The following is a 14695-nucleotide window of genomic DNA, read 5'->3' on the forward strand; positions in this document are numbered from 1 at the left end:
AAAAGCGAGTCAGAGGAACTGGCAGGAGGCCAAACTAGAGGAGGGGAACCTAGGGATTACACCCTATCCAGGGCCAGAAAAGCTGAAGCCTGTCAAAGATTTAATTCGGAAATCCGATACCCCCAGATACCCAGAAGAATATAATACAATTGACAGGCGAAAAGTAAAAAAGAATCGTCACACCCAGAGCCGTAGACTAGAGGCCAATGGCACAAGCCTCAATGTAAGGGAGCATTCGGCTGTGCTTGTGCCGCAGACGGAAACGGTGAAAATACAAAATGTTGACTCTTCAGAGGACATTTTATGGGGCAATGGATCCTATGACTGCAGCAACGAGCCTATACTTTCCTTCTATCCCATTCTACGACCATATAAGAACGGCTTACTGGTGAAGAGTGGAAGACGAACCCATGACCTCCGTAATGCAGAGCAGAAAGATATACTGCAAATTAACATCTGCCAGGAACCAGCTGCCAACAAGCCAGCCATGCTAGGCCACAGCTCTTCTCTTGACACGTTGGAGGAGTACGACAGCAGTGCATCCGATGGCTTACCGGGCTCCCCGGTTTCTGATGATGATTTGGAAGAGCTGGCAGTACTTTCACAGTCTTGGGGTGGCCCTAGTTTATTTTACAATAATAGGATGGATTTAAGTAGTCTTAAACCAAATTCAGATGGTAATTTAAAACCTGATCAGTACAACAGCTCTGCTAAGGAAATGTCCAGCAAATATGGCTACTCAAGTCTCAAACTGTCTCCAGTTGAAGAGCCAAGTGAAGAATATGTAGATACAATGGATGAGTTACAGTGTTTAGTTGAATCTGTTTCGGAATACTTGGCTGAAAAGGAAGAAGAGATTAATAGATTTCACACCTTGCCAATCGGCAACTGGAACAGCGGTAGCGTAGAGAATAAACCAAATCATATTGATAAAACGGATGTTCTGACTAATAATGTAGAAACCAGAAGCTTGGATACTAGTCTTAAGTCGGAGTCACCTCCAGACTTGTCTGGCATAAAAAACACAGTCAACTCCTTGTTTAGCTCAATCACGCAGAAGGTCAGCTCAGGGGCAAAACATATCACAACATCAGTGGAGAAAATAGTTGCTTCAGCTCCCGAGAAACAGGAGCACCCCACAACCGGGGGAATATCGAAAATCTTAAACAGTAGGTTTAAAATCGGTAGTAATGTCTCAAACGTGAAACAGAATAATGAGGAAAAGTTTGGTTCAGAGTGTGGACCAAAAGATCGTTTGCCACATGGTGTGAATACCCAAGATCGGGGACTTCACAAAAACCAAGAGAGCAAAGGCCAACCTCCACCGTTACCTGTAAATTCCCCTCCATTAAACGGTAACCTTCCCACACCACCTCACATGGACAAAACTAATGTATGTAACTCCGGTCATTCTCTGCAAGCTCCAAAACCAGAATGTGAGTTGTTACACAATGTTATCAAACTTAGCAGCTCAGATGAACAACAACCTTCAGATATATTACCATCTTCTGTCAGAAGTGTGACCGCAAGTATGACAAATGTCAAAGGGAATACAAATGACCAATCACAAGCTATTTCGAGAAAAACCTACCCAAATCAAATGTCGGGTTCACTTGTGACACCTGAACCGCCTGACTCTGCTTTACTGAAATCCAATGGTCCCGGGAACGAACAAACGTCCAGCAGAATATATGAAACCGTTCCAAAGTCTGACGTAAAAGTTTTACGCCCTCTGCAAAAGTCTTCTAGTCAATCTTTCTTTCAGTCCTCTGACTGTCCGGCAAACAATACAAACAACATGGCAGCCGCGAGAGGCTTTAAGTCAGAAACTGATATTCCAAACAATGATTCTTTTAAATTGGGCAAAATTAAAATCCCTTTCTTATATTCTGTGAGATTTCCAGATAAAAAATCTTCTGATGAAAAAAGCAGTCTCTCCTATTTCGATAAATTCTCTTCTGCTGAAGATATGTCTTCTACAGGTGTAGTCAATGAACAAGCAGGTAATGACTCAAGGTTGCTCTGTAAGGAAAACATTGCTAAAGAAATAGGCCTTCATGGGACTGAAATAAACAAGCCGCAAGCTCTATGTAAGACGGACTGTTCAGTAGCTGCTGGTGGTGTTGTGAAGGCAAATCTGGACAATGCAGACTTTTCCCCGTGTATGAATGGAATGGAATCTGAAGAGCAAAAGCGTTCTTCCGGCATGATGCAAGTCCATGCAACCAACTCAGTCAATGACCTCGATCACAACCAGAAGTATCCTGGAGGGGGTTTAATGAAGCTGAGCCAGAACCCTGAAAACAAAGAAGCCTCAAAAGGGTTCATCTCCAGGCTGTTTACATTTTCGTCCAGTGAAAGCGTTGCTTCCAGCCGAAGCGACAATGTGAAAGACAGCAAACGTTCTCAAGATACAAAATCAACAGGGTTCCTTTCAGGATTATTTAGATTCACATCAAGTGAAAATCTATCCAGTGGTAAAGAAGGTGCCACGTTTCCTGTGGATCGTGCTCAAAAAGGATCTTCTCAGGGAAGTATGAAAGGTCATTCTAGTGGCCTGACAGAAGACAATGACTCTGGGGTGCTCACCAGACTCAAGCAGCTGTTACCTGTGCCTCAAGGAAATAAAGAAACCTTAGTGCAATCTGATAACAGCTGCGACTTAATGCAGGAAAAAAGACATGGGGATGGGAGCAATGGTGGTGGGCGTCACGGTAATTTGCAATGCTTTTCAAGAGACGTTTCTATCCAGTTTGACTCAGAGACTGAAGACTCCGGTTTATGTTGGATGGACGACTTTGAAAACAGCTCGAGTCCCACTGATAATCATATTGGCATATCGATCAGTTGTGAAGGTTTGGAAGAAGCCAGGAGCCACTGCAGTTATGAGTGGGAATATGATGTTACAGATTGGTATCCAGACACGTGTGCCAGGGAGCCTTCCACTCGGCATGTCAGTCAAAATGGTCTGTCTAGTGACGTTTCGGTGCTAGCGGAAGTGAACGGCACAGTCATTAACCTGTGCAAGAAAGATGTAAACACCAAAGTGGACTGGCTATCCTGTTCCCAGTTGGAGGACGGACATATGGACATTAGTGATTTGAATTTCATTGATGTGTCTCTCAAGCAGGGCACCGACTTTGACTCTATGCAGTATGATGCCTTTAGTGTAAGTGATGTATTACCCATAGACCTGAGTTTTTCGCCCCACGTCGACCATTCTCTGTGGAGCCTGATTAATTATGACTCTTTAATTTTGAGTGAAAGTGCAATGTTCTCTCTTGACAATGATGAGTACTGGGAGTGGTTAGCATTACTAGAATTTGGCCTGTGGTGGCAGTCGGAAGAAGGAGATTGTGGGTATTACATGTACAGTGATGGGCTGTATGTATATTCCCTATTAACCGATCCGACAGGAGAGTACGTGTACATCTGCACGCCAGACCCTGGACTGTACGTAGAATATGAAGACCTAGATAACGATTTTCCTCTATTAGAAGATGAGGTTATGATGTGTGGATTCAAGGTACCTTTCAGCAATGGAGAGCTCCCGTGGTTTGTTGTAGACGAGCAAATGGATGACAATACTGTAAATAGCCCCCTGGATTTAGCTTTGAATAGAAGCAACCAGTTGATGAACTTGGAGACTTTTTCCCACATGTTCGAAGAATCCGTCTACTCCCAGAGGGATCAGCCTCTAGATTTCTCAACTTACAGACTTCAGAAACTTAAAGTGGACCTTAGGCCGGATGGAGAAAATGTGTATGACAGTCATTCTCTGAATCTTAGCAAGTGTAACCATAGGCATCTCAGAATAGATTCTGGTGACCCCAGCCTAGCAAAGCGTCTTCCGGTTTGGACTTCAGAGAGTAGGACTTCAGCAATTTCCAACTTTCATGTTTATCCTGCCGCTAACGTAGAGTCCGTGCCGAGAACTGAACCGCAGCCTGCAGAAAAAACTGAAGTAAAAAGAACTCTCTTCAGTCCTGTGTCTACTTTTATTTCTACTCTGGGTGGTTTAATAAGTAAGAATGAAGATGTTAAACCTTCTCCTACACTTTCTAGATCTGACTCACCCACAGTGATTGACGACACGACCAGAAATAGAGTAATAATAACGAACCCTCTTGATGATGAATACATAAAACCGAACTGCGATGACAGTCTGAATTATACAAAGAGAATCAAAACAAACAAATCACAACCAGAATGTGAGACGTTCCAACAGCCATGTTTAAGTAGTAATAGCGGTGCCCAAAATCTGACCGCTAAGCATACATATACCAACTCTCCGGTTCTGAACCCTCAACCTAGAGAAGAAAATCTCACGATGTCTAGTAAGCAGCCAACTGCTCATCATACCAGTGCCCCCCACCAAAGTGTTCCCGAAAAAACACTCCTGAAAAGCGCCCTCCAGTTGTTTAATATTAATGAGGACGAGACTGCCAAAACCAGCGGTGATAAAAATACAACTTCTGGCTTCTTGAAGTTTTTCAAGGCGCAAATTGATAATGTAACGTCGGGCCCAGCTCAGACGCCAGAGCCATCGCACAGGAACTCCATGAGCTTTTTCCAAAACGAAAAGACAGATAAACCCCTCGACACATCTCATGATTCTAAAGAGCAACTTGGACTTTCATCCATTTTTGGTTCTCTTGGTGATCTCTTTAAATCGGAAACGGTGACTGCAAAACAGCCTGATGTAGCTTCTAGATCGCCAATTGAGAAGATGTTTTCTGATAAATCATCGGAGTTCAGCAACGATGACAAGAAAACCTGCGCTGACGACACATCTAGAAATAAACTGTTTAAGAAACAGGAGACTATTCGAGACAGCAGTCAGAATACAAATCTTAATTCCGCACATGAGCGGTATAGCTGTGGATCTGTAAGCTCATTAGGTGAGCTTCCAGAAAAAGTAGCAAAAGACTCTGGTGCTGATTCATCCTCGAAAGAAAACATTTTTAAGCCAGTTATACCTCCACCTCAATCTGTTAAACCAATAATCAGATCTACAGATCAGACTGCAGAGATGCCTGGGCCGAAATTCCACCAAGATGGGAAACCAGAGCTGCCCGGTAAACATGTCCAACAAACTAACCAATTAGCCGACAGCTTGTCACAAACTGCCAACACTATATTTTCATTTTTCAGTAGATCGGGAAAACCTGAGTCCTCGCCTGTGGAAACTCCGAAAACTGCTCAAACCAAAGAGTCCGAACAACAAGGGATTTTTAAGTTACCTGCGTTTTTCTCTTCAAGTAAACCGAATACTGGTGAAGATTTGGCCCAGAATAGTAATGCCTCTTCCAATCTGTTTGGATTTTCATTATTTGAGAAAAGGCCAACTTCTTCAGTCAGTTCCAGTGGCATCGGTGATCCTGCAATTAATTTACTGTCCATGCAAAGATCAAAGAAAACTTGGGAGTCTGAAAAGATACTCTTGCATGACAAATATAATGAAGCTGGTTCAGTATGTGAACAACCTAAAGATGATCTAGGGCATGAAGCCTGTGTGAATGAAGGTGGTCTATTACTGGAACCATGTACATATGGAGATGGCCAGTTTCTGGAGCCATGTGTGTCTGACGATGATGCAGTTACTGAATTCTGTGAATGCAATGATGGACTAGCATTGGGACAGTATGAAGATAGTGTAACTCTGGAACAACTGGAAGAAGGTTCAGTACCGGAACCCTGTGCATATGGAGATAGTGCCTTCCGGGATACGTGCGAGTATGAGGATGCTCCAGTTTCTGAGCCTTATGAATATGGTGGTTGTCTAATGGCAGAACAATGTGAAGATGATTCATTGGTAGGACCCTATGGAGATGGTCCCTTCCGGGACACGTATGAGTATGATGATGCTCCAGTGTTTGAGCCTTGTGAATACGGTGGTGGTCTAATGCCAGAACAGTGTGAAGATGAGTCATCAGCGGAACCCTGTGCATATGGAGATGGTGGCTTCCGGGAAACGTGCGAATATGACGATGCTCCAGTTTATGAGCCTTATGAATATGGTGGTGGTCTAATGCCAGAACAATGTGAAGATGAGTCATCGGCGGAACCCTGTGCATATGGTCCTTTGCCAGAGGTGTATGAGTATAATGATGCTCCAATTCCACAACCTTATGAATACACCAGGGGTCTAATGCCAGGACAGTGTGAAAATGGTTTAGTGCCGGAAGAACCCTGTGCATATGCAGATGGTTCTTTGCCAGAGACGTGTTGGTATGATGTTTCTCCAGTTTCGGAGCAGTGTGGAGATGGTGCAGAGTCGGAGCCATATGAACAAGGAGATGGCGTGATGATGGAGCCATGCCACGATATTGATGCAGCAGTGAAAGAGCAGTACATTCGTATTCCTGAGAATGTTAATCGGATGGACGGTGACGTCATTCCTGGCGATTGCACAGCTAATCACGAGAGAACAATCACACCACCGTTTAACGAAAAAGACACGCCATTCTCTGAAGCACGTTTACCTTCTCTACACAGGGAAAATGATGTATTTTGTGTTAGTGAAGCTTCAGGTGATCCCAGCTCTGTCCCCTGTGGGCAAGAATCCAATATTTTTGAAAAATCAGGCGGCCTTGGGTCGGAGAAGGAAAGCCTGTTGGAATCCCAAGAGGATATTCGTGCTTCTAACCGTTCCAGCAGCACATTTCTGCAGAAAGGAGTACCTGCTTCAAAGGAACGTGGGTTTGTACAAAGCGACTTCTCTCCGAGTCAGCGGCAGAAAGAAAATGTTCCTTTTTTGAAAACCTCGCCTCAGCCTGGTTCAGCAAGTACATCTCAGCAGTCAGAGGAAGAAAAGTCTGTGTTTAACTCTCCAGCTGATATGTTCTCCAGCTTCATGTCGAAGATTAATGTTTTTTCTGCAAATTCGAGCGAGGCGCCGAAACACCAGCCAGGCTCTTTCTTTACATCTCAGTCTTCGTCTTCCGCATTCCCCAAGAAAAGCTCATTATTCAGCTTCTCATCTTCTCAGACAAGTACTTTGTCTAATGATTTTTTCGGTATTTTTAAGTCCTCCCCTGAAGTGCCCAGTAAAATGCCTGAAACTTCAAAGCCCGCAAATAGAGATGCCAGCTCCCCCAAGTCAAGTATTCAAGTGAATAATTTCACAAAGCCAACTTCTGTTAGTGAAAGTGTCTGTAATCTCCCTGGTAAGGATTCAATCAAAATAGAGAAAACAAGGGAAGACTCTAGCTCAATAACTGAGAATAACATTCCTTCTTCCAAAGATTGCCTTGATAGAGACTTCCCCAACGCAAGAGGTAGCTCAGTTTCCAGTACAGGTGATGGGGAGGTGTGTGATGCAGGCCCACCTTATAGATCAGAGGAGAACATTTATCCTGTGGATTCATGCTTCGATAATCAACGGGAGGACTCCTTACGCACGGCCAGTAGTACAGATAGAACTTCTCCATGGTCTTCTCAATCATTTAATGTAATTGCTAGCGACTCCCCTAATGGTTACCCATCAATAAACGAGGAACATCTGTCAGGGCCATTACTTACGCAGTCCCAGGCTCCAGAATCCTCTTCCCCACAACCCGGGTTCATCTCTACTTTTAAAAAGTTGTCGTCTCTGTTTGACGTCAGTTCGGAAGAAAAGTTGGAGAAGCAGTATAACAGCCAGTCCCCTGTATTTGGAGAGACGGGACGGTCCTTGGCTTGGTGCAAGGATCTACCTGTCAGTGACTTGACCAGTTTTCCTTGCCCTCCGAACACTGGCGCCGAGAATCTCGGTACATGCGAAAGGGAGGTCAGCTCTGACCACAGTGAGCAGCGGAGAGACGTAGATCCAGATCTAGAAGTTGGATCTGGTCCGGACCCAAGAACTACACTTGTTTATAGCAGCTCTGAATCATCTAGCACTAGGCTACCAAACTTTACCGATAAGCCTCAAAGCAAAGATAAATGTGATGCTTTTAGGTTGAGCTCAAGTCCGTCACCTTGTTTGGAAATCCCTTCAGGAAGCTTGGATACGATTTCTGTAAAATCAGTGGATGATCAAGATTCGTCTGAAACGAAGACCAGCGATGTTGTGCCGAGTGCCGTAGCCTGCCCGGTCCCTTGTGCTGAGGAACTGCCAACAGGGCTCAGTAGAGTGGAACCAAGGCCAGTTCTCAGAGCATAATAAATGATGCCTATGGTGCAGCCATTTATAATGCACTATATGTGCCTGTGCTTGTTCTAACGTAGTAGAATCACCTGCTGTTAACATAAGGAACATTTTAGTCTTTGTTGGTCGTAGATTGTTTTTGTAGTTTGTACGTGACTATAGCAATCCCGTAACCTGCAGAATCCTCTAGTGTAGGCAGATCTTATCCATTTTTGTTTACTTCTATACCCCCCATAATCCTGTTGCCCCTTACACACCCATCCTGCCAGATCACCAATCATTTTCTCCAGCTAGAACTCAAATGGAGAAAATCAAGGGTGGTCCTGGTCCTAGCCCAGGGGTACTTAGCCATGGACATATAGGACCAGCACATTTGGTTCACTGCCAATTTCTGAGCTCGGGACCATTTGCAATGTCCTTTTAAAAATGTCCTTGGTGCAGTCATAGAGGATCCGGAGTGCCCCTTGTCTAGGAGCTTTTTGTGTATATTAGTGATGTCCGCTTCTTGGCGCTATGATGTCTGTGCCCGCCCCTGCAATGTGCCGACATCTTCAGTAAAGGGGGGTACTAGGAAAGAGGCACTGTTGTCTTCTTTTTTTCCATGCTAGTTTTTGGAACTGGTAAAGTCTGCATGGGTGGAGACCTGTGTATAGAATTCAAAATTTAATGTATGCAATATTAAAGAATGACCGTTCTTGGTGCCCTCTTTTAACGCCGCGCTGCTTCCGACAAGTAAAATGTGCCTCAAACAAGTCAGTGTTATTCATTTATTTGGTTTTTACGATATATTTCTGTTGGACATTTGCAGAGCTCAGTAAGTAGTGAGTTTGGGCTTACAGTACGTGCTGATATTTATGTGCTACCTGCTTGCTGCATTCATCACCCAAACCATTCTGTGCGCTGGACTGTACCCGTATTTGATGATTAATCTGGGGAAATAAGCAGAAGACTGGAGAAGATCCTGTACGGGCTCCTTTACACGTGTAGTTATGTGGTCTTGTTACCCTCCTCTCATTGAGGTTGATTTTAATAAAGGGACAATAGTGGGAATAAGTTGCGGGTCACCAGGACTACTTAATGATGGAGCCTGGACCGGACATAATACATACCGAACGTCCAAATCTATTTATTTGACGAAATGACCTGCTTGTACAAAACGTATAACATTCATCCCCCAACACTCGTCCTGCCTCCAGCTGCAGAGTGACGAGGGTCTGATGTCTGGGAAGTCCCCACAGTTTGGTAGATACTTAGCCCGGCTCCCTGGGCCCTGTCAGCTGTGACATTACAGTGGCCTTAGAGCGAGTGTCTGGAATCTATGGGAGCTACACCATGTCAGATCCTTTTTGTTCTGCTGTTGTTGATGTAGATAAGTGTTACCCTGGAGCCAGACAAGTGATTTAAACAGAAATGAACAATATTAATAGGCGGCTGCAGAAGGACCCATCTGCAACGAGCGCATCCTGACGCTATTGTCAGTATATAGAAACAATCAAGAAATGTGCCGTTTGGCCTTGAACCAAATATCCCGCTAATCCCCGAAGTTTTCCTTTTACATAACTAAACGTCTCTAGTAGTATTTTGGACAATTCACGGTATTCTGCTTTTTCCCCTGTATCCATATACTAGCTAGTTGTGTTTGTATGATCTCTCCTTTTAGCGACTGACCTGTATTTTCTTTGTCACAGTCCGACGGGAAGTAGCCGGTATGGCTCGTCGGGTAATGTCAGCCAAGGAAGCTCGCAGCTGAGCGAGTCCGACCATTACCACGAGAATCTGCCGTCTCTGGACCTGGAGGAAGAGCGCCACCATCCAAACTTCGCTTTCCGCACCTGCGTGAATCAGAGGAGAAGTGACCAGGAGTGGTACAATGACCGTGAAGCCGAGAAAGCTGGGGGACCACAAGGAGGGAGTGAGGCGCAGCCAGAAAAGATCACCAGCAAATCACCGGAAGAGCCAGATGGCCCCAAAGATGTTCTTGTAGAGAGGCGCGAAAGGTGGGTGGATATTTTGTCAACATGAGAAAGTCAACTTGCTCGTCATATCGACATTGCCCGCGTCAACATCCATCATGTCGACACTGATGAAATGGCAACATGATTAGAATGTCGACAAAACCTCTTTTGTGGTCTAGTGGTGACTTACCTGGTATGGGGACTCCAGCCGTGTCTTCCGGGTATGGTGGTTACGTCAGGATAACTTCTGACAAATCCTGTATCACTTACGGCGGTAACCCTCCCCTCCCATAGCCTAACCCTCCCCCTAGTGTCTAATCCTAACCTCCCCTCCCATAGCCTAACCTTCCCCTCCCATAGCCTAACTCTAACCTCCGCTCCCGTAGCCTAACCCTAACCCTTCTTGTAGTGCCTTACTCTACCTCCCCACCCGTAGCCTAACCCTCCCCTCCCATAGTCTAACGCTAACCTCCCCTCCCATAGCCTAACTCTAACCTCCGCTCCCGTAGCCTAACACTCCCTTCCCATAGTTTAACCTTCCCCCTAGTGGCTAACACTAAACTCCCCTCCTGTAGCCTAACCATAACCCTCACCTCTCACGACCTAACTCTAACCCTCCCGCTAGTGCATAACCCTAATCCTCCCCTTCCGTAGCCCAACGCTCCCCGTAGTGCCTTACCCTAACCTCCCCCTAGTGCCTAACTCTAAGCCTTCCCTCCCATAGCCTAACCCTCGCCTCCCATAGCCTAACCCTAACACTTCCTTTAGTGCCTGACCCTCCCCTCTCATACCCTAACCCTCCCACTAGTGCTTAACCGCACCCATACCATAACCCTCCCCCTAGTGCCTAACCCTCCCCCTAGTGCCTAACCCTCCCCTCCCATAGCCTAACTCTCCCCCTAGTGCCTAACCCTCCCCTCCCATAGCCTTCCCCTCCCATAGCATTACCCTCCCCTAGTGCCTAACCCTCCCCTCCCATAGCCTAACCCTATCCCTCCTCCTAGTGCCTTACTCTCCCCTCCCATAGACTTACCCTAACCCTCCCCCTAGTGCCTAACTTTCCCCTCCCATAGCCAAATCCTAACCATCCCTCTAGTGTCTAACCCTCTCCTCCCATAGCCTAACTGTAACCTTCTCCCTAGTGCCTAACCCATGCCTCCTGTAGCTTAACTGTAACCCTCCCCCTAGTGCTCTAAAATTCCCCTCCCGCAGCCTAACCCTAATTCCTCACTGGTGGTCTCTGCAGAATGTCAGCATATCAACAATATCGACATTATAACTGTGGACATTGTAAATGTCAATATTATGACGACATCCCGTTAGGCATTTGTGTACTTACTCTCAGTAATTTGCGTATCTGTTATCAGGGAGGGCTTTTTGGGTGGAAATAATACGGACTGTCCTGGAATAGCCCAAGCAGATGGCAGTCCCAGACTAGTGACATCACTAAGGATTGCTGCGTGAGCTGCGCTGTGATGTCACTAGTCCTACGTCACATGATGGGCATCATCCTTCTGAGTATTGGGTCAGCCATCTGCATGTTACAGGTTGAGTCTCCCATATCCAAATATTCCGAAATACGGAATCATTTTGACATGACTGAGATAATAAAACCTTTGATTGTTGATGGTTCAATGTACACAAACTTTGTCTAAGGCACAAATTATTCAAAATATTGTATAAAATTACCTTTAGGCTGTGTGTATAAGGTGTATATGAAACATAAATTCATTTCATTTCTGTACACAAGCTTAGCTTGAGCCACAAAATTATTGAAAATATTGTACATAATGACCTGCAGGCTGTGTGTGTATAAGGTGTATATAATGAGCTGCAGGCTGTGTGTGTATAAGGTGTATATAATGAGCTGCAGGCTGTATGTGTATAAAGTGTATATAATGAGCTGCAGGCTGTGTGTATAAGGTGTATATAATGATCTGCAGGCTGTGTGTGTATAAGGTGTATAGAATGACCTGCAGGATGTGTGTGTATATAAGGTGTATATAATGAGCTGCAGGCTGTGTGTGTATAAGGTGTATAGAATGACCTGCAGGCTGTGTGTGTATAAGGTGTATAGAATGAGCTGCAGGCTGTGTGTGTGTATAAGGTGTATAGAATGAGTTGCAGGCTGTGTGTGTATAAGGTGTTTAGAATGAGCTGCAGGCTGCATGTATAAGGTGTATAGAATGAGCTGCAGGCTGTGTGTGTATATAAGGTGTATAGAATGAGCTGCAGGCTGTGTGTGTATAAGGTGTATAGAATGAGCTGCAGGCTGTGTGTATAAGGTGTATAGAATGACCTGCAGGCTGTGTGTATAAGGTGTATAGAATGAGCTGCAGGCTATGTGTGTATAAGGTGTATAGAATGAGCTGCAGGCTGTGTGTGTATAACGTGTATAGAATGAGCTGCAGGCTGTATATGTAAGGTGTATAGAATGAGCTGCAGGCTGTGTGTGTAAGGTGTATAGAATGAGCTGCAGGCTGTGTGTGTATAAGGTGTATAGAATGACCTGCAGGCTGTGTGTGTATAAGGTGTATAGAATGAGCTGCAGGCTGTGTGTGTATAAGGTGTATAGAATGACCTGCAGGCTGTGTGTATAAGGTGTTTATAATGACCTGCAGGCTGTGTGTATAAGGTGTATAGAATGAGTTGCAGGCTGTGTGTGTATAAGGTGTTTAGAATGAGCTGCAGGCTGCATGTATAAGGTGTATAGAATGAGCTGCAGGCTGTGTGTGTATATAAGGTGTATAGAATGAGCTGCAGGCTGTGTGTGTATAAGGTGTATAGAATGAGCTGCAGGCTGTGTGTATAAGGTGTATAGAATGACCTGCAGGCTGTGTGTATAAAGTGTATAGAATGAGCTGCAGGCTGTGTGTATAAGGTGTATAGAATGAGCTGCAGGCTGTGTGTATAGAAGGTGTATAGAACTACAGGCTGTGTGTATAAGGTGTATAGAATGAACTGCAGGCTGTGTGTATAAGGTGTATAGAATGAGCTGCAGGCTGTGTGTGTATAAGGTGTTTAGAATGAGCTGCAGGCTGCATGTATAAGGTGTATAGAATGAGCTGCAGGCTGTGTGTGTATATAAGGTGTATAGAATGAGCTGCAGGCTGTGTGTGTATAAGGTGTATAGAATGAGCTGCAGGCTGTGTGTATAAGGTGTATAGAATGACCTGCAGGCTGTGTGTATAAGGTGTATAGAATGAGCTGCAGGCTATGTGTGTATAAGGTGTATAGAATGAGCTGCAGGCTGTGTGTGTATAACGTGTATAGAATGAGCTGCAGGCTGTATGTGTAAGGTGTATAGAATGAGCTGCAGGCTGTGTGTGTAAGGTGTATAGAATGAGCTGCAGGCTGTGTGTGTATAAGGTGTATAGAATGACCTGCAGGCTGTGTGTGTATAAGGTGTATAGAATGAGCTGCAGGCTGTGTGTGTATAAGGTGTATAGAATGACCTGCAGGCTGTGTGTATAAGGTGTTTATAATGACCTGCAGGCTGTGTGTATAAGGTGTATAGAATGAGTTGCAGGCTGTGTGTGTATAAGGTGTTTAGAATGAGCTGCAGGCTGCATGTATAAGGTGTATAGAATGAGCTGCAGGCTGTGTGTGTATATAAGGTGTATAGAATGAGCTGCAGGCTGTGTGTGTATAAGGTGTATAGAATGAGCTGCAGGCTGTGTGTATAAGGTGTATAGAATGACCTGCAGGCTGTGTGTATAAAGTGTATAGAATGAGCTGCAGGCTGTGTGTATAAAGTGTATAGAATGAGCTGCAGGCTGTGTGTATAGAAGGTGTATAGAACTACAGGCTGTGTGTATAAGGTGTATAGAATGAACTGCAGGCTGTGTGTATAAGGTGTATAGAATGAGCTGCAGGCTGTGTGTGTATAAGGTGTTTAGAATGAGCTGCAGGCTGCATGTATAAGGTGTATAGAATGAGCTGCAGGCTGTGTGTGTATATAAGGTGTATAGAATGAGCTGCAGGCTGTGTGTGTATAAGGTGTATAGAATGAGCTGCAGGCTGTGTGTATAAGGTGTATAGAATGACCTGCAGGCTGTGTGTATAAGGTGTATAGAATGAGCTGCAGGCTGTGTGTATAAGGTGTATAGAATGAGCTGCAGGCTGTGTGTATAGAAGGTGTATAGAACTACAGGCTGTGTGTATAAGGTGTATAGAATGAACTGCAGGCTGTGTGTATAAGGTGTATAGAATGAGCTGCAGGCTGTGTGTGTATAAGGTGTATAGAATGAGATGCAGACTGTGTGTGTATAAGGTGTATAGAATGAGCTGCAGGCTGTGTGTATAGAAGGTATATAGAACTACAGGCTGTGTGTATAAGGTGTATAGAATGAACTGCAGGCTGTGTGTGTATAAGGTGTATAGAATGAGATGCAGACTGTGTGTGTATAAGGTGTATAGAATGAGCTGCTGGCTGTGTGTATAAGGTGTATAGAATGAGCTGCAGGCTGTGTGTATAAGGTGTATAGAATGACCTGCAGGCTGTGTAAGGTGTATAGAATGAGCTGCAGGCTGTGTGTATAATGTGTATAGAATGAGCTGCAGGCTGTGTGTATAAGGTGTATAGAATGAGCTGCAGGCTGTGTGTATA

The 14695-nt window shown here is 44.8% G+C and overlaps 1 protein-coding gene across 1 annotated transcript in view; it reads left to right on the plus strand.

Moving 5' to 3' along the window:
* Window positions 1-9957, plus strand: part of LOC148481365 (protein unc-13 homolog B-like) — a 140599-nt gene extending 130642 nt beyond the window's left edge. The window contains exon 9 of the mRNA XM_088453624.1: window positions 9820-9957. Coding sequence (XP_088309750.1) covers window positions 9820-9881 — 62 coding nt within the window. The 3' untranslated portion in view covers window positions 9882-9957. The remainder of the gene's footprint in view (window positions 1-9819) is intronic.
* The last annotated feature ends 4738 nt before the right edge of the window (window positions 9958-14695 follow it).

The sequence above is a fragment of the Taudactylus pleione genome, unplaced genomic scaffold (assembly GCF_031769625.1).
Source record: "Taudactylus pleione unplaced genomic scaffold, aTauple2 ptg000584l, whole genome shotgun sequence".
Lineage (NCBI taxonomy): Eukaryota > Metazoa > Chordata > Amphibia > Anura > Myobatrachidae > Taudactylus > Taudactylus pleione.